General features: G+C 55.3%; 4 protein-coding genes across 4 annotated transcripts; 1 reads left to right on the top strand and 3 right to left on the bottom strand.

The window, feature by feature from the left end:
• Positions 1-98: 98 nt before the first annotated feature.
• Positions 99-5108, bottom strand: DSM5745_09081 (Fatty acid synthase subunit alpha; the record flags this gene model as incomplete). Its single annotated transcript, XM_026751097.1, has 3 exons — positions 99-4414; positions 4471-4964; positions 5029-5108. 3 exons carry the CDS (start codon positions 5106-5108, stop codon positions 99-101), a joined length of 4890 nt encoding a protein of 1629 aa, XP_026600183.1.
• A 1446-nt stretch (positions 5109-6554) lies between these two features.
• On the bottom strand, positions 6555-7913 carry DSM5745_09080 (putative branched-chain-amino-acid aminotransferase TOXF; the record flags this gene model as incomplete). The annotated part of the gene is made up of 4 exons (XM_026751096.1): positions 6555-6785; positions 6849-7468; positions 7789-7821; positions 7877-7913. The coding sequence occupies 4 exons, from the start codon at positions 7911-7913 to the stop codon at positions 6555-6557; spliced, it is 921 nt and encodes a 306-aa protein (XP_026600182.1).
• Positions 7914-9158: 1245 nt separating this feature from the next.
• DSM5745_09079 (Fatty acid synthase subunit beta) lies at positions 9159-15364 on the top strand (the record flags this gene model as incomplete). Its single annotated transcript, XM_026751095.1, has 3 exons — positions 9159-14310; positions 14366-14982; positions 15050-15364. The coding sequence occupies 3 exons, from the start codon at positions 9159-9161 to the stop codon at positions 15362-15364; spliced, it is 6084 nt and encodes a 2027-aa protein (XP_026600181.1).
• An 800-nt stretch (positions 15365-16164) lies between these two features.
• Positions 16165-17973, bottom strand: DSM5745_09078 (cytochrome P450; the record flags this gene model as incomplete). The annotated part of the gene is made up of 5 exons (XM_026751094.1): positions 16165-17189; positions 17244-17516; positions 17576-17635; positions 17697-17847; positions 17899-17973. The coding sequence occupies 5 exons, from the start codon at positions 17971-17973 to the stop codon at positions 16165-16167; spliced, it is 1584 nt and encodes a 527-aa protein (XP_026600180.1).
• Positions 17974-18445: the final 472 nt, after the last annotated feature.

Here is an 18445-nt window from a genome sequence, read left to right as displayed (position 1 = left end):
GGCATGCTAGACAAAAGCTGATCTGCTATTTAAAACACGAAACCAAGATTATACATATTTCTACCTAAGTAAAAGACGAGCAACTACAAAGATCAATATCAAGAAAATCTCGCCAACGGATCCAGATACACCGCGCTCTCCTTCCCCATCTTATCACCGCCGTCACCCCACGGCGGCGCGACCTTAGCCCTAAACAGCGAATTCCCATTGACCCCCTCATAAAAGTACGCATCCGCCCTTCGCTTCCTCCTCTCACAGCGCTCCATATACTCGCCATACTCCTCTTCATCAATCGTAGCAAACAAGTACCTCGGATGCACAACAAGAGCCTGCGCCCCCTTCTGGCCAAACCCAAAGCTCGTGAGTGAGATGGCCTTCAACCCAGCCTCCACGCGGATAGCTTTCTGCGTATAGACGAGCAAATCAAACTCCTTCAGCGCGGCGTCAATATTATCCGCATTCCTGTTCCCAGGAACAATGGCGGACTCCAGCATCTGCAGCGCGCCGTTGAGCATCCATGCGCCTGCCGCGCCCTTCGAGTGCCCCGTTAGCGACTTCTGGAAGACGCTGGGCAGGAGGTTTCCGGGGCGGCGGCCCAGAGAGCGGAGTTGGTCTTGCAGCACGGATGACTCGTTCTTGTCGTTTAGGACTGTTGATGTCCCGTGGAGGGACGCGGCTGAGAGATCGTTTATTGTGAGGCCCCAGGTTGCAAGGGCGCCGGATAGCGGCGCGATGTGCGGGTTGTTGTGCCAGAAGGTGTTTCCTAGGGTGTATTTGGCTTCTCGTTGTTCGCGTGAGGATTCAGCGATGATCTGCTGGCGGCGCTCGGTGATGTAGGCGTTGGTGTCTATGCTCGGGTCCTGGGATACCACTGCGTCGAGCTCAAGGGGGAGGTCTTGCAGTGCTATGTCTCGCGCTTCGTTGATCTGCCGGAGTCGGAAGTCTAGTCGCTTTCGGCGATTTGCAATGTCCATCAGCGGTGACGGCATTCGTTGTCCTTGCATTTGTTTGGCATTTGTCAAGACGCCCCTGCCTGGCGCTGGCACGGAGCGACTGGCCTTGTCACTGGAGGTATTCACGAACGCCACGACGCCTCGAATCGGCAGACCCATCTTCAAGGCCAAGGCCGCAGTCGTCAGGACCTGGATGCCGGCACCCTGGGATTCGACGAACCCGCTGCGCGTGCTGGTGGCTGGCCGGGACATCTCATGCGGAGCTCGACCTTTGGCTATCTCGTCCGCCGCGTTGGCAGTCGCCTTCATGTTGGCAAACTCCTGCGATGTCTCGGCAATAAAGTCGTCGCAGCCGCCAACAAGGCAGAACTGGGCTTTGCCACTCGAGATCGTCTCGTATCCTAGTTCGAGCGACTCGATGGCTGTTGCGCATGCGCCGACCGGGGTGCGGAGGGGCCCAGAGGCTGAGAGCAGGAGCATGTTTACCCACGCAGCTGTGGTGTTGATGAATGTCTCTTGCAGAATATCCTTCTGGATCTCAGGGTTTGTTTGGCGCCCGCTGAACATCTTGCGCAGAGAGGAGGCGCCCCCGAGCCCAGAGCCGATGCAGCTCCCTACGTCCGAAACGTGGATGTATTGGTAGAGCTCGTAGGGGTCAGTGATGCCTGAGAACAGGAGTGCCTCGACAGTGCAGACTAGGGTGTAAAGAGTGACTGGATCAACCTGCGTGATGATATCCTCGGGGATTCCGTACGTTCGTGGGTCCCAGCCTGTTGGGATGAGCCCGGCAACTGTAGGAGTGTTCTGCATTGCCCGCGGGATGTAAAGTCTTGAGCCTTTGCGCAGCTGTACTTTGAAAAGGTCTGGTGTGGTGGACTGTTGTACGTCAGCATACTCGCCATGTTCTGCTTTCATCTCGTCGGCGAGGGTCCGTGGCAGGTATAAGGGCTCCAGGTCCTCTTGTAGAATGACCTCGTGCAGGAACTTTGGCTGCTCTTCATCCGCTGGGACAAGCCGGATTCCGCTATTGCTAAGGATCCTCTCCTCGTACAATGGCTTGACATCGATATCAGCCACGGGTTTCTTTGTGGTAGCATCCACCCAGCCAGAGTATGGTGTGCCGTCTATGACCCCGGCATAGTGCTTGATGTAGCCCATCAGCCAGGCCATCTCGACCACTCCTTCGAGCGAGAACTGGCCATACGCTTCCATCTCCCATCGTGTACGGGCGTTACCTCGAGGGCCCAATTCCGAAAAGCCAGTCACAACGACTGTCCGGTGGAGATCAACCATTCCAAGGAGATTTGCAGCCAAGGGGCGAATCTCGTGGGCGTAATCAAGTGGCCTGGGAAAGTCGATGCGAACATGAGCTCGTTGTTGAAGCTTCCGCTCTGGCTTGGACTTTGACTTCGAGGTCAATGAACACTGCTGCTCTAATCGAGACTCCGCAAGCAATCCCGCTAGAATCTCGCTCCGTTCTTTGAGATCCTGGCGCATGGCCTGCAGCTTGTGAGGCAGATTCTCCGTCGTCCCCATGCCCCCTGTTAAATCCACGTACAGCGGTTGCTCCTGGCAAAGCTCATTGATAGTCTGAACGCACAGGCAAACAAGGGCATACGCCATCTCCTCTTGAGAGAACGTCCTCATGTGCCCGGAAGCTTCCACGCCCTCCGCCACAAGATCGTTCTGGTTCATCAAGCCCGTTCCCCGCGTCCAGCCGATTACCGCGCCACAGATACACAGGTAATCCCGCCAATCCTCGGCATGCCAGCGATTGAGCAGCGTCTCCAGCGCCAGCTTCGACTCGCCATACAGTCCGTCACCACCAAACGTCCCGTGATTAGGAGAGAGAGGCAAGATGACCTGCGTGGGATGCGAGCGGCAGTGATATTTCTCCTTATGGGTCTTGATCGTCCCCAGCAAGCGCAGCACATTGGTCAGCATCAGGCGGTGCGCCAGCTCGGATTTCGAGTCGATGCCGTCGAGCTTCCGCCCTGCCTCGCTGATGCCTGCAAAGGGAACAATATAGTCAAGATCCCAGCCCAGGCCGCCTGGCGCTGCTGAGTAGATGTATGAGATTAGCGAGGTGACATCTTGCACACTGGCCTGGTTGAATGGAACAACCACCAGTTGGGATCCCCTGGCGCCGTGGTCCATGTAGATGTTCTGATACTTCTGAGCAACCTCCGGGGACAGAGAAGATGTCGTGGTGACCACTTTCGCACCCCCTTGCAGGAAATGCTTGATCATGGCTGCGCCAATGGACCCGAAACCGGCGCCGGTGAGAAGCACTGTCTGGCCTCTGAAGGATTCGCCAGATGTGGCGATCTGGGTGAGGACGCCGTGGAGCTGTTCGGTCAGGCGTTGACTGTAATTCCATCCCCCGGCTTTCTCCTTCAAATGCAGATACGGTTCTCTCATTTCAGTTGGAGATACCGGCAATGCCAGATCCGCAAAGCGCATTGCGTCGTTGCGCGGCCTTTCGAGATATTGTATGACGCCCTCTTCGTCAATGATCGTGCGAGGAGCCATTTGTTTCGGCGACCCCTTAAACAGCGGTCCGACTTCCAAGCTCTGTCTGCACTGTGCCTCGAGATCGATGAAGATGCTGCGCAGAGGAGGATTATCGGATAGTGTGTTCACCATCTCGCTGAGCACAGGGAATATCGCCTCATCGGCAGCATTTGCAATAGCATAGCAGGCCTCTCTGGCTCGATCACTGTCGAGCGTCGGGACAGAGGTTACCAGATTGAAGAGCTCCAACAGCCTCTGGCGGGCCCAATTCCACGCGGAATCGTACGACCTGGCCTTCCGAGCGTCGAATCTCGGCCGGATCCCCTTTGCATACTCCTCCCCATGTTCTGCACTCCACAGATCCAGCTCGGATTGCAGTTTTGTATCGACAGTGTGGCGCAGGGCGTCAAGGGCGCGCCTATCAGCGCCTTGGTCCAGACCAGCGTGGGATGCATAGACATTGAGAAGCTTCTGCGACAAAGCTTTCTGGGACTCGGTGATTTTCCGCACTGCTTCAGGATCAACAGCTGCATTTTGCTGAACACTGGACGTAGATGCGCGGGTATCGAGGGAGATGCCTTCCTTGGCCGCGTAGCTCTTGACAACACAGTCAAAGAATATTTTGGCCTCGGCCTCGGTGAGGATCCGTGTACTGGGCTGCTCTGCCACTGCAAGGAGTAGACACGAGTCCTGTCGGCCCTGCTGGAGCCCCCATCGCGAACTGAGATGTTCCCGCGCAACGGCCGTGGTGAAGGTGCTTGGGAACTTGGAGGTGAATAGCGAGTTTACCATGCTCGTCGACACTTTGCCGAGCTGTAGTGCTTGCTTATGAACTGACTGAATGGAATTGCAGACTTCGTTCAATGGCAGGTCCTCTGCACGGTCTGGCAGAGAGCCAAACTCCGCATGGAGATCGCCCACGATCTCGTTTTCGAGTGTTGACCGTCCTGCTCTGCTTAGTGTTTGCTCAACTTACCTCACCGGGGCTAGATAATGCACATACCTCCAGCAAGAGCCTTGATCGACTTTGACCCGTCAAAGTCCCGAGGTGTCTTCTTCAGCGCACGAGAAATTATCGTCGTCACAATATCTCTCGCTTTGACGGCCTCATCCTCGAGCTCTAGCACTACCGGCCTCGGAATCGCCTCAGGCACCGCATCCGATACTACTCTTGCCACCGGGGGAGGCGCATCTTCAATGGGAGGAGTCGACTTCGCTGCAGATGGCTCCTTCCGTCTCACGGCCTGTCCTGGGGTCTCCAAAATACCAACATCTCCTTCAAAGTAAACCTCCGCCGTATCCCTCTCCGAATTTAACAGCCTGCGCGGTTTCGATCTCGTGCACTCCTGCGTCTGGTATGTCCTGCTGCCGAGCGTTCGCTGGAACATGCCCACGAGCGTCGGCGTCGGCCCGATCTCGATGACGCTGGCGCATTCCTTGTGCGACAGAATCGCGTCCTGCGTCTCGATCCATTGGACCGGCGATGCGAATTGGTAGCTACACGTAAAGCCCGGTCAGCTACTGTTGCGCCCTTTTCTGGCACCGATCGCGTCTTACGTACGCCATGAGTTCGATGAGCAGGGTGCGCGCCAGCTTGCGCTGCGCGTCTGGATTGTTTGCCATGGTCATGGCCATGGTCATGGTGGTGGTCCTGGAGAACCGCTCGATGCGAGTGAGTCGAAATTGAGGTCACCCCGACGGTTCACTGCGGCATGGGAACCCTGGAGTTGAATTTCTGGGTTCTAGCAGGGGAAGCTACGACCGAAGTGTCAGTCATAGCCCAGCTAGCCTCAGCGCCGGTACAGTCTTCCTTGACCAAGGCTCTACTGCTATACACTATGATAGCCCCGAGGCGCCCGACTCTTACCTACGGGTAGTAGTCTCAACCGGGGCGACTTTGCAAACTCGCCCGAGCAAGGCCAATTCCTTCGCCCACCCTCCATCCTGGCTCGCAAACACAAATCCTTTGTCTTTCCTTTCAGCTCAAGCATGTGAGACTATTTTCGCCGGTCCCAAGGACTAGTGAGATGGACAGTCCAGTGCTAGCGGCTCCTCATCTCATCTCATCTCAGCATCACCTCATCCCTCTGCCCCCCTTAGGGCTTGGGCCTGCTACTGCAACTGCTACTGCACCTAGAAAAATTCGACATTTAGCTTCAGCCCCCACGAGACAGTGGCACAGGCCAGCATGCTGACCAAAATTACGCCATGTGTTTATATTAAAGCGTTGTGGCTTCAGATTTGCCATTGGAGGTGTCGTCTAGGGTGGGTCAGTAGTAGTACCCGTGGACCCGTGGACGGTATACGTATGGTAAGTAATCTTCATAGAGCAGATCATTACCCTAGCTCAATACACCCCGATAGGCTATGTACCGTACCGTACCAGCCATCCCCGAGCTTCAGCCGGTCTAGACCGACAGCCGCAATATAAGCTTAGCGGCATTAGCCTTCGCTAGGCCCTTAGTGCACGCTGCTAATCTGCAGGAATACGCGAGCTGCATCTGCTTTCATCTGTAAACGTGTGCGTATTACTATTTGACGTACGCCCTGGCCATTGTAGGCAATCAACACCCCCAGAGCTGGCGTGTGGGGATAGCCTATGGTTAAGTCCTGAGAGTAGAGCGGCGCTTCCATAGAACTTTTCTTCCAGTGACTAATATCTGTCTTGGAATTGAACTAGACAGGCTTTAGCGTGGGGTATTGATGTTGATATTTCCAAGCGATGGGTGGCTGTCAGTTGAGTCTTCCAGAAGCTAGTAGGGTTCGATGACGACCTCCTCGTCTTATGCGAGAAGGTACAATCCTGATGCAATGCATAGTAATCTATCACTACTTTGCCGAAGACAGACAATGGATTCTCCTAGCGTATCTTGTTCTTGTGCAAGCGAAATTGGAAGCAACGCGTGTGCATTTGGACACAGGGATGTTTTGCATGGGCTCACAAGAGAGCATTACATATTCCAACAGGATTTAACTACTTAACTCTGCGTACTATCATAGTTCGCAAAGTAGTGAATGACAGATTCACATGTGTAACCGCACAATGGATGGATAAATGACATCATTAAGGCACGTAGTCCGGTCAGTTTACTGAACCGGTGAAACCGGCCACAACCAGTCCTCCTTCGCCGGGACTCGCCCCTTCTGCGCATCCAGAAGACCCTGCAGCAGCGCCTTGTACCCCTCGCCCGGACCATCCGTGCTAAACTGGAACGTCTCACCCGTGGACTTGCGCGTGATGGACCTAATCGGCACGAGCATCGCGGCTGTACCGGCGGCCAGGACTTCGCTGAAGTACTCGAGCTCGCGGTACGGGATCTGCAGTGTGTCAGTTGCAAGCACAACCCTATTGTAGCCATAGTCACGAATAGGGCGTCATACCGGGCGAACCTCAACGTCCCAGCCCAACGCCCTCGCAATCTCGAGACAGCTCGTGCTAGTCACACTCTTCAGAATCGACCGACTACTCGGCACGACAACCGTAACCGAATCCCCCCTCTTCTTCAGCCCAATAAACCCGCTCGTGCTGAACTCATCAATCTCGCTATTCGTCCGACTATCCAGATGCAGCGTGATGAAGAACCCCTCTTTCCGCGCAGCATCGCTCCATTTCAAGACGGGCGCGTAGTTCCCGCCGACCTTGACGTGGCCGACGCCGTTTGGCGCCGCGCGGTCCAGGTCTTCGAGGATCAGCGCGGGGATCGGCTGGCTGCCGTGGTAGGCCTTGTAGGGCTGCACGTAGATGCAGAATTTGTAGCCGGTGCCTGCGGAGACGGCGAAGAAGGCGTCCGACCCGAAGACCAGGGGGCGGATGTACAGCGCTGCGTCGGTGGAGTGCGGAGGGACGTACTCGGCGTTGGCGGCGACGGCGAGGTTGATGGCGGTTAGGAAGAGGGGTTCGGGGATTGGGGGGATGGCGATGGCGGTGCAGGAGAGGGATAGCCGGGCGCAGTGGTCTTTGGGCCGGAAGATGTGGATTTGCCCGCTGGGGGAGCGGTAGGCTGTTGTTGTGGAGGTTAGCGAGGATGGTCATGGGAAAGAATGTGGGTAGGTAGGGACGGCACCTTTCATGCCCTCGAATGCTTGTTGGCCTGGTAGGTGCGTGTTAGTGTGCATCGCAGCTTATATGCAAGGAGTAGTAGTGAGTACCATAGTTCAGGCCTGGTGCGAGACCGTGGATGCGCAAGAAGCTGTCTTCCACCAGTCGCGGCTCGGACCAGCGGCCTGTAGACACGGAGTAGTCACACTCAACATGAGCGTTGACTTCATCGACGGACTTCAGTCAGCTGAAGCAACAGGATCTGGGCTAGATGGTACTCACCATCCATGGGGGCCACCCCGAGTTTCTCCCATTCTGGATTGACTTGTTAGCAATATCCATGATGAAGTTTGTAACTTGGGCAGCCCACCTAGAGACTCGGTGGGAGGAGGCGGGAACGAGGCCATTGTGGTGTTTGCAGGGGCTCAGGGGACAAGTGTGAAAGGGGTTTGACTTGAACAGTTCGACACTTTGGAGAAAGATTCAAGCGTGGGAACTGCTCCCCTGAATATCGCGCAAGAAATGAACCAACACGCTCGAATACTCATACGCGTTTGTTGGTTGTAACTGCATTGACTAGTGAAATATTTTAGCGCACATTGACCCATTCAATATCAACTGTCATGCATCAGCAAAGAAAATAGATTAATTAGACGAGGGCGCCATCGTCCTTGGGCTGAATGTCAGCGTCGGGTTGGACACGGCGGCCGCCGTCGGAAAGTGACCATAAGACACGAGCACCATAGACTATAGACTATAGAGACGAGCCCGGGCATCCAACGGTTTTCGGTCATCAGGAGCGGCTGAGTGCAGATCCGGAATAATCCCGAGAGACGTTAGGGTTGAGAACAGATCAGCCAGTCCCATCGAGCGCAGGGACTCATCGCGAGTCTTGGGTTGGGCCGATGTCACCATGGGATCTCGATCAGACCATCCTGGAAGGATTACCGCAGTCTGACGAATCCTGAATCCTGACAGGATGCCGTACCGCAGATTCAGGCCCAATACCGGGTGTTGACACGTAAGGTGCAGTGATTGGCGGAAATCTGGCGGGGGTCGTACTGCGTGCTGGGGCCGGGTGGATCTGCAGTCGGGCCGAGCCTTGTCGAGTCATGACCTAGCGGTAACGCTGTACTTTATCAGCGCTTGTATTGTACGATTCAGCTCGTATGGTATCGGTATGGTTTGGTTTTCCCGCCGTTAGGGCATGGCACTTCCAGAGGTCCTTCAGGCTGGAATATCCATGTCTTTTCGATGCGAAACCAACGGCATGGCGGCTCAGCTGAGAGCGCTAAGAAAGAGGCAGTGCACGGTGTCTGACTCGTAGATTGCGAGGGGGTAATTGCTCGCTACGTCGGGAGAAGGAGGGTTGACATCTCCGCGGGAAGGCGTCTCAGCTGGTTGCGGTCCCCTGCGCCTGTCCCAGCCCGAGCTCCAGCTCCCAATCCTGCGTTCTTCTCGTTCCTGCACGCAAGGCTCAATTCTCGATCTAGTCTGTGCCTTTCGAAAACGTGGTTGAGCGGATCGGGCTCTAGTGCGCATGATAGATTGCATGTACCTAGGCAGGCTATACGGAGCCTCGAAGTCCATGGGACGCTGAAGAGACTCCAGGTACACCCATACGCTTCTGTTCACTATCCGCCAGGAGAAACATGGACAGTCCATGGTCGTCGGTAGGATCGCAAGTCTCGTCTTCGGTTCCTACGCCGTGGGAGGAAGTCCAGCAGCAGGCTCTTTGTGTGGATGAGGTTCTGCTGCAGGTTGGCGATGTACAGTGCTCAATTCCGGTATCTCATCCATTGACGCAAAGATGTCGGTCTCTCGGCGAGGCTTTCTTGTCTCGAAATCATCAAGAATTCTCGTCTGTCCTGGAGCTTTGCTCCTCGTTTATGCGGTTTATCCAGGATCATGTACCCGAGGGAGCCTCGAGTTCCCCTACATTGGATCTTGCAATTCTCAGAGAAGTCCTCAGCTACTTCCAAAACGACATATTACAGAATGAAAACATAAACACTGTCCTGGCGTCAACGGCCGTGAATGAAGGCCTGCATAATTCGATTCTGCGGACATACTTCCATGATTGTGCTGTGACAGGTCACAAATGCGCCGCTGGGACGAGTCAATTACTTGCAAGCGCGGAAAGAGGGGACGCCAGACTGTTCGCTTTGTTTAACGGCCAAGGCGTTGAGACTTACTTTGATGAGCTGGCTGAGACATACGAAATCTATCAAGATCACATTACGTCTCTTGTGCATACTCTGGCTGAGACCCTTTTTCGACTCGCCGCAGATAGTAGGGTCAAGGGTATCTTTCCACATGGACTTGACATCAAATCATGGCTTCGAAATCCGGATACTCAGCCGGAACGCGAGTATCTCACCACAGCCGCCGTCAGCCTTCCTCTCATTGCTGTCTGTCAATTAGTGCAATATGCAGTTGCGTGTATCAACTTGGAAGTATCGCCTGGAGACCTGCGTCAGTATCTATCCGGTGCTACTGGCCATTCTCAGGGAGTCGTTGTGGCAGCGTTTGTTGCTGCTGCGGACTCGTGGGATGGCTTCTACAGTGCCGCTCAACAAGCGGTCGAAGTCCTCTTCTGGATAGGCGCGAGGTGCCACCAGAGTACAACCTCGGTGGAAGCCGGCTGGAATCAGTCTCCCGCATCGTGCATGCTCAGCGTGAAAGGCGAATCCCAGCAAGCGTTACAGAAACAGATCGACGAGATCAACGCATGTCTTCCTCCCTCAGAAAGCGTCCGCCTGGGACTGGTGAACGGGCCTCAGCTGTTCGTCGTATCCGGACATCCAAACTCACTACGAGCACTGGAAAGACTGATCCAGTTGCAGAGTCGTACTGCATCTGACCCCAGCAAGAACTGGTCTCGCGTGCCCTTCAGCCAACGCCCACCGGCTGTCTCTACACGACATTTACCGGTCACTGTTCCCTTTCACTCACCTTACCTGCAAGAAGCTGAAAAGCTCATCATACAAGATTTGGCCTCCCTCACTCTCCGTGGGACAGATCTGGCATTTCCAGTGTATCACACTGAAACAGCCGAGAATTTGCAGACAAGCTCGAGCTCAAACCTGATTCCGGAGCTTGTGCGCATGATTTGCACGGAAAGCGTGCAGTGGGAAACTCTACTGCAAAAGGCTCTCCCCGGCTTTACGCACGTCTTGGACTTTGGACCTGGAGGGGACGCGGGGGTAGGCAGCCTTATCAGCCAGCAGCGCGAGGGAACGGGTTTGAGGACGGTCATCGTTTCTGCTTTGGACGGCCCTAATCCAACGTTGAGTTACGCAACAGACTTGTATACGCGCAATAATCCTGTCCGATACAATCCAGTCTGGTTCACGAAGTTTGCACCATCGCTCCTGCAGTCTCCGGCTTCCCAACATCCAGGCTCTGAGTCTCCTCTGGTAAACACAAAATTCACGCAGCTCCTCGGCCTCCCACCACTCATGGTCGCTGGAATGACGCCTACAACGACGGCTCCGGAGTTTGTCGCAGCGATAGTCAATGCCGGGTACCACGCCGAACTGGCATGTGGTGGGTTCCCAGACGCCGACAAAATGCGCGAGGGCATCCTCTCTCTCGCGGCGAAGATTCCCCCAGGCCGTGGGATAACCTGCAACGTCATCTACGCGAATCCAGCAGCAATGGCATGGCAGATTCCGCTTCTTGCCGAGTTGCGCCGCTCAGGAGTCCCCATAACAGGGCTCACAATAGGGGCTGGAGTTCCATCCCCGGAAATCGTGCAGGACTATATCCAAGAGCTATCACTGCACCATATCGGACTGAAGCCCGGCTCACGAGACGCAATTGACGCCGTGCTGGAAATTGCGCGCGCGAACCCCCATTTCCCTATTCTCCTGCAGTGGACGGGCGGCCGGGGCGGCGGGCACCATTCCTACGAGGACTTCCACGACCCCATCCTACAGCGGTACGGCGCCATCCGGGCTCATCCCAACGTCGTCCTTGTGGCAGGCAGTGGCTTTGGTGATGGCGAAGGCACCTACCCGTACCTGAGTGGTAGCTGGGCCGAGCGATTTGGGCGGCCTGCTATGCCATTCGACGCGATTCTCCTTGGAAGCAGGGTCATGGCAGCAAAGGAAGCGCGGACCAGTCTTGCTGTCAAACAAACCCTCTGCGAGATTCCTGGCGTTCGGGACCTAGACTGGGAGGGAACCTACCAGCAGCCCACTGGAGGCATCCTGACAGTCCGCTCGGAGATGGGCGAGCCGATCCACAAGGTTGCGACGAGGGGCGTCATGTTCTGGGCGGAACTGGATCGGGATGTCTTCGGTCTACCCCGGGAGAAGCAAAAGGAGGCTCTTCTGGCTCGCAAGGAGTATTACATTCGCCGGCTGAATGAGGATTTCCAGAAGGTCTGGTTTGGGATCGATGCCAGTGGTAACGTTGTTGATCTGCAGCAGATGACCTATGGCGAGGTGTGGACGCGCCTGTTCGAACTGCTATATCTTCCTCATCCTGGACAATGGATTGATCCCTCATTCCAAACCCTTGTGTGGGACTTTACACGGCGTATGGAAGAGAGGCTGAGTACTAGTCCCATTGCCATTCTCCACGATCTCTCTCAGCTCGACGAGCCGAAAACGCTCGAAAGAGACCTCCTTGCCCGGTATCCGCAGGCAAAGAAGGAGATCATTACAGCCGCAGACGCCGAATACTTTATTCTGCTTTCTCGCCGGCGCGGCCAGAAGCCGGTGCCGTACATCGTGGCACTGGACGAGGAGTTTGAGTACTGGTTCAAGAAGGACTCGCTGTGGCAGTCAGAGCGTCTGGAGGCAGTGCGCGCCCAGGACGTCGGCCGTGTCTGCATCCTGCATGGACCTGTTGCAGCGCAGTACACGACTCGTCCGGACGAACCGGTGAAGAGTATTCTGGATGCTATCCACGGTTACTGGGTACAGCAGATGCAGCGGGAGAACCCTGTCGTTGCACCGGTTCAGAATGCCGCTGATTTTGAGTCGTTTCGTTCGTTGGTGCTGGATGGCTTTGTCGTTGAGGACGATGTCGACACCGTGGTATTCAGGGCCACATCGGATATTTCTCCAGAGCAGTGGTTGAAAGCTCTATCCCCTGCGTCTTCTGTCCCGTGGTATCGTGCCCTGTTCTCTGAGGCGTTCATCGTACAAAACCGCAAGCTGGTTGCGAACCCCATCCATCGACTCTTCGCCTCCCAAAGGGTTCGAGTGGTTAAATTGCGAAATGTGCAATCTGCCAGAACGCTTGAGGTCCTGATTCAAGAGCTTGAAGACGATGCAGACCCTTCGCGCGTAGTGGCAAGCGCCTCTCTTCGAATGGTCTCCGAGGGAGTTCTAGCCCTAACCGTGACTGACCCTGATGCTGTGCCCTTGGAAATCCGCCTCGGGTACAGGCCACAACGGGGAGCTCCTAGCATCACAGAGATCGAAACAGAACGGGATGGGCGCATAAAGCACTACTACCAAAAGATCTGGATTGGGGGGCCTTCCTTTGCGTCATCTTCTCCTTGGGAATATGTCTCACGCGGTGAAGACGTCGTCCTGACTCGCCAGATGATCCATCGTTTCGCGAAGAGTATCTGCAATCACAACCCCAGTTACACCTCAACGGGTGAGGATCATTTGCGTGCACCCCTTGATTTAGCCATCGCGGTCGCCTGGAAGCCTCTCATGAGCTGCCTCTTCCACCTAAGCGTAACCGGGGATATGCTTCGCCTTTTGCACCTCAGCAATAGCTTCGAGTACTGTGAAGGCGTTGAACCATTGAAAGAGGGCGACCGTCTCTCTCCTGAAGGACGTTTGACCTCGATCAAGATCAAGAAAGGCGTTGGCAAGGTGGTTGAGGCTGAGGCGGTGCTTCTTCGTAATGGGACGCCCACGATGAGTCTGAAAAGTGCGTTCATCCTGCTGGGCGAGTACACCGACTATGAAACCACGTTTGGGATCGAAGAAGAGAAGATATGCTTTACCTTATCCTCGAAGAAAGAGGTTGCACTTCTCAAGGCTCGGCGGTGGCTTGTCTTACAAGAGGACGTTGATCTGCATGACTACCTCCACAAGACAATCGAGTTCCACGTTAAGAGTCGCTACAGATTTAACGAGTCAGGAGGCTACGCTTACTTGACCGTCGAGGGGTCTGTGATGGATTGCCCGGAGTCAAAGACTGCGTCAGCTCGACTGTTGGGATCGATCAACCTCAGCGGTGCCTCGTACATCAAGAATCCAGTCACCGACTTTCTGCGCAGACACGGCACTCCCTTTCATATCAAGACCGAACCATTTGCTCGCCCTCGCACCCTCATCGGGGACCTACACGTTACGGTTCCTGACCACGCAGAGCAATACGCCGCCGCATCGGGCGACTGCAACCCCATCCACGTCTCCGAGCTCTTCGCGGCCTACGCAGGGCACGACAGCCGCGTCACGCACGGGATGTTTACCAGCGGGTTTGTGCGAGCGCTGGTCGAGTCCCACGTGGCACAAGGTGACCCCTCCAGAATGCGCACGTGGTCGTGTTCTTTTGACGGCAAGGTTTCTCCTGGGGATACCCTAAGCGTAAAGGTTGAGCATGTGAGCATGGAGCGCGGAAATCTACGTCTGGCTGTGCAGGTGCATAATGTATCGACAGGCGTCAAAGTCCTCTCGGCGCAGTCTGCCCTCAAACAACCGCTGACGGCATATGTCTTCACAGGCCAGGGTAGCCAGCAGCAGGGGATGGGGATGGAGCTTGAGACGCAAAGTCCAAGTGCGCGAAAGGTGTGGGAGGCTGCGGATGGATACTTCGAGAAGACATACGGTGAGACTCTTCTACTTCACCAAGCCATGGCTTCTAACTAACAGTGAACGGACAGGATTCTCCATCTCCCACATCGTCCGATCCAACCCCCAAACCCTCACCATCCACTTCGGGGGCACGCATGGCCGCGCAATCCGACAGAACTACATGGCCCTTAATTTCCACTCCACCCACGCCGACGGCACGACGATCTCAAAGCCCGTCTTCCCCTCCATCACCCCCTCATCCCGCTCCTACACATTCCGCTCTCCAACCGGCCTCCTGCACCAGACGCAGTTCACGCAGCCGGCCCTCGCCCTCATGGAGATTGCCCGCGTGCAGGATATGCGAGACCGGGGTCTCATCCAGGAGGATTCGCTATTCGCTGGCCACTCGCTAGGCGAGTACGTTGCGCTCGCGGCAATCGGGCAGCTGTTCAGCGTGCAGGATGTTGCGGCGCTGGTGTTTTACCGCGGCCTGACGATGCAGAATGCTGTTAGGAGGGATGCGAACGGGGCGACGGACTACGGCATGTGTGCTGTTAATCCACGGAGGGTGTCGGAGACCTTCAGCGAGGAAGATCTGCGGCGCTGTGTCGAGGCCATTGCGGCCTGTACTGCAGGTGCAGGTGGCGGGTTGCTGGAGATTGTGAATCTGAATGTAAGGAATGCGCAGTATGTTTGCGCTGGTGATGTAAGTGTTCTTACTACCCCAGATGCCAGATTGATCCATGTTGCTAATTGATACTCCAGCTCCGCAGTCTCTCAACCCTAGGATCCCTAACAGACGCCATCGCCACCAAAACCCTCCCCCTCCCCCTCCCCCTATCACCCTCCTCCCTGCACCCCTTCATCAGAACAACCCTATCCACCCTCAATGCGGTAAAACCGCCCGCCCTAAAACGCACCCGCGCAACCATCCCCCTAACCGTCGACGTCCCCTTCCACAGCACGCTCCTGCGTCCGGGCGTCGATGCCTTCCGCCACCTGCTGCGGTCCCAGATCACGGAGGACATGGTGGACCCGGATCAACTAGTGGGCAAATATATACCCAACCTGGTGGGGACGCCGTTTGAGCTGACGCCGGGGTTTTTGGGGAGGGTGTGGGAGGTTACCGGGAGTGAGGTTTTGAAGGGGGTTTTGGGGGAGATGGGATAGGGATAGGGAGGGTGCAGGGGATGAGGTAGGGCTTGGATATATATCGAATTGGCTAGTTGTCCTGGAGGTGCTGGGTAATCTTTCTTTGGTATTGTATGATGTGTGCGGAGGCACATGGAGAGGATACATGAGCTAGCTAGAGTATTTAGAACATTATATATTGTTGTTTTGCTTTTATCACGTTGCAACCTTGTCCAATGGACTACTAACTTTGAACACCTAAATCCACCCGACTGGTCCGAGCACTCTTGACCAAACATACAGCCAACTAAGACGAGCAGTTATTCGGGAAACTGTCGCAAGCGTGTATAGTATCCACTATAACGAAGACAACGCCGGTGTCAGAGCCGCGGAGATAAGGATGGTCGATGTTGTGGCATTGCCCGAGATATATTTACTGGCGCGGGTCTTGATTGTTCAGTGGACCTATTGGTATAGGTGAAGTTCTTTGTCAGGAACACTTTTTTATGAATGTGAATTTTGGTCTGGTGTATAAAGTGAAAATATATATATATATGGATATATGTTTATATGTGTATATGTGATTTGAAGGGCATGATGTGTACAATCAAGCAATCCGCAGCATATATGACAAGACAAGACGAGAGAAGCGACTCCTCCTACCTAATCTACCGATCACCTGGCGATCCAACAGTCCGACCCGTCTCCGTGGCTAGTTATCAAAACAATCAATCTCAATCAACCAGTCCACAGACCCCTAAACCCGCGGCCGAAACTCAAGATACGGGCCCTCCTTCGCCGCCGTCAAATGGTCATACAGCTGATACTCATCGACCCGATGCCGCCCATACTCATTGCCCACATTCCCCTCCCCAATTCTCCCCAATGTCCCCCGCGCAACCCGCATATCAAAAGCCCAGAGCACATTCGCCAATGCCAGATGCAGCTCGACATACGCCAGGCTCTTGCCGATGCAGCTGCGCGGGCCGAGCGAGAACGGGTTGAATGCTGAGCGCGCGGCGCCCACATCTGCGTCTTTGTGTACGGTTCCGCACTCGGACGGGATCCAGCGCTCGGGTCGGAATGTGAATGGGTCGGGGTAGTAGGTTGGGTTGTGGTGGATGCTGTAGATGCAGGTTCCTACGTCCACGCCCGGCGGGATATACTGGCCGTCGACGGTGGCGCCGGGGGTTTCGGCCTCGCGCCAGAGCGAGCTTGCGGCTGAGGGGGAGAGACGCATGCTTTCGTCGATGCAGGCGCGGAGGAAAGTGCAGGTGTGCATTTGGGCGCCCATGCGGATGTCGGAGGGGGAGGAGAAGGTATTCCGGACTTCGGCGGTGGCGCGGTCGAGTGCGGCTTGGTTGTGGGAGAGGTAGAAGAAGCAGGCAGCCATTGCGGTGGATGTGGTGTCTGTGCCGGCGACGATTAGGGTGGCGCTTTCGCCGCCTAGCTCGCGGTTGCGCAGGGGAAGGCCGGTTTCGGGGTCTTTGGCGTTGGCGAGGATGGCGAAGACGCCCTTGCCTGTTTTGGCGGCGGCTTCGATGCCCTGTGTGAGCATTTCGTCGACGAATTTGATGAAGATGTCTCGCGCGCGGATGGCTTCTGGGAAGAGGTACTTGTCCAGGCGGAAGAGGGTGATTTCGGGGGACTGGGCTAGGGTGCCGACTCGAACGTTGGACTTTTCAATGACCTCTGGGACGAAGCGGTATGTGGGAGAGCGCAGGGTGGACCAAGGGACGTTGAAGATGATGTTGCTCATAACGTCGAAGGCGAAGTAGTCAGCTAGATGGATTGGGTCAGTGCGCATTCGGTAGATGGTTGGGGATATAGACGTACTCATCCTGCCCATGTTCTTGGGTGTCGACCATGTGCCGGCGGGAGTGGCCTGATTGCCCTTGCCTGCCTTTAGCTGGGTGCAGAGGTGTTTGATCTGTTCGAGGATAACAAGCTCGTGGCCTTTCAGAGCTGCGTCGGAGAAGCCCTGGCTGATAACCCGCCGCTTCTTGCCATGCTTTGTCTTGTCGATGACGGTCAACGTGTTCGGAGCGCGGTGCACCATAGCAAAGTAACGCTGAGCTTTCTTAAAATTCTTGCCATGGCCGTACACATCTATCAAGGAAACGTCGTCAGACCTCTCTGCAGTAGGGTAGGGAAACGATTTAGCATACCTTGAAGCCCAGCCGCTGTGTTGACGAGGAGACTGTTTGGACCGTATCGGACAAAGTCACCTAGAACCAGCAGTGTCAATACATATAGATCGGCCTCCGCTGGGAGGGGTGAATCACTCACCGTACTTCTCGTGGCACTTCCACATATCAAGGTGCAGATCACCCCGCCATGCATGGTAGCCAGAGTAGAGATTGCTGATCTTTGCCAACCAGGGACCAGGATACTTGGCCAGCGGATGGAAGAACACCCTATGAACGCAGAATGCAGCTGCCTGTTCCCGATCAGCAATGCAGTCGCATCAAGCAGGGAATGTGCAACATACGGCGCAGCTCAACGCAGCGAGACCCAATAAGAGTCCTTTGAAAGTGTAGGACGAGATCAGTTGAGTGTCAATCATGATTTGTTGAAATGTTTCGACTCTGGAAAATCAGGATTGACGGGAGTTCGTGATGGGAGATTTTCCAATTCCACCCTACCCTCTGGCAACTTATTACTAGAACGAACCATCAGGCAAGGCATTCAGCCTCCAGCCCCAGGGCTCACACCATCTCACGACGGACCAAAGAAGAACAAGGCTAAGCGAGCTGACATCCTCGCGTTCATTCTCGTAAATTGTTGGATGACCGTTGGCTGAGAATATCTCCTGCTGGACTAAACGTTGGCACACCCTAAGCCTAAGCCCAGACAAGGCGTTCTCCCGCTTCAGCTCATGCACCCGAGAGTATCCGTCGACGCCATGTGGTGAAAGTTCAACCGGTGCATGCACCATGCGGACGGACGCTGGACCTGCATACCAAGCTAGGCTAATGGGTTGCCTCATATTCGATAGATTGAGGTAGTATTCTGTCAGGGACAGATGGGCGCCACTG

This window comes from Aspergillus mulundensis, assembly GCF_003369625.1.
Source record: "Aspergillus mulundensis strain DSM 5745 chromosome Unknown scaffold_11, whole genome shotgun sequence".
NCBI lineage: Eukaryota > Fungi > Ascomycota > Eurotiomycetes > Eurotiales > Aspergillaceae > Aspergillus > Aspergillus mulundensis.
Note: the sequence above shows the minus strand (reverse complement) of the source record. Positions and strands in the feature narration are given on the sequence as shown.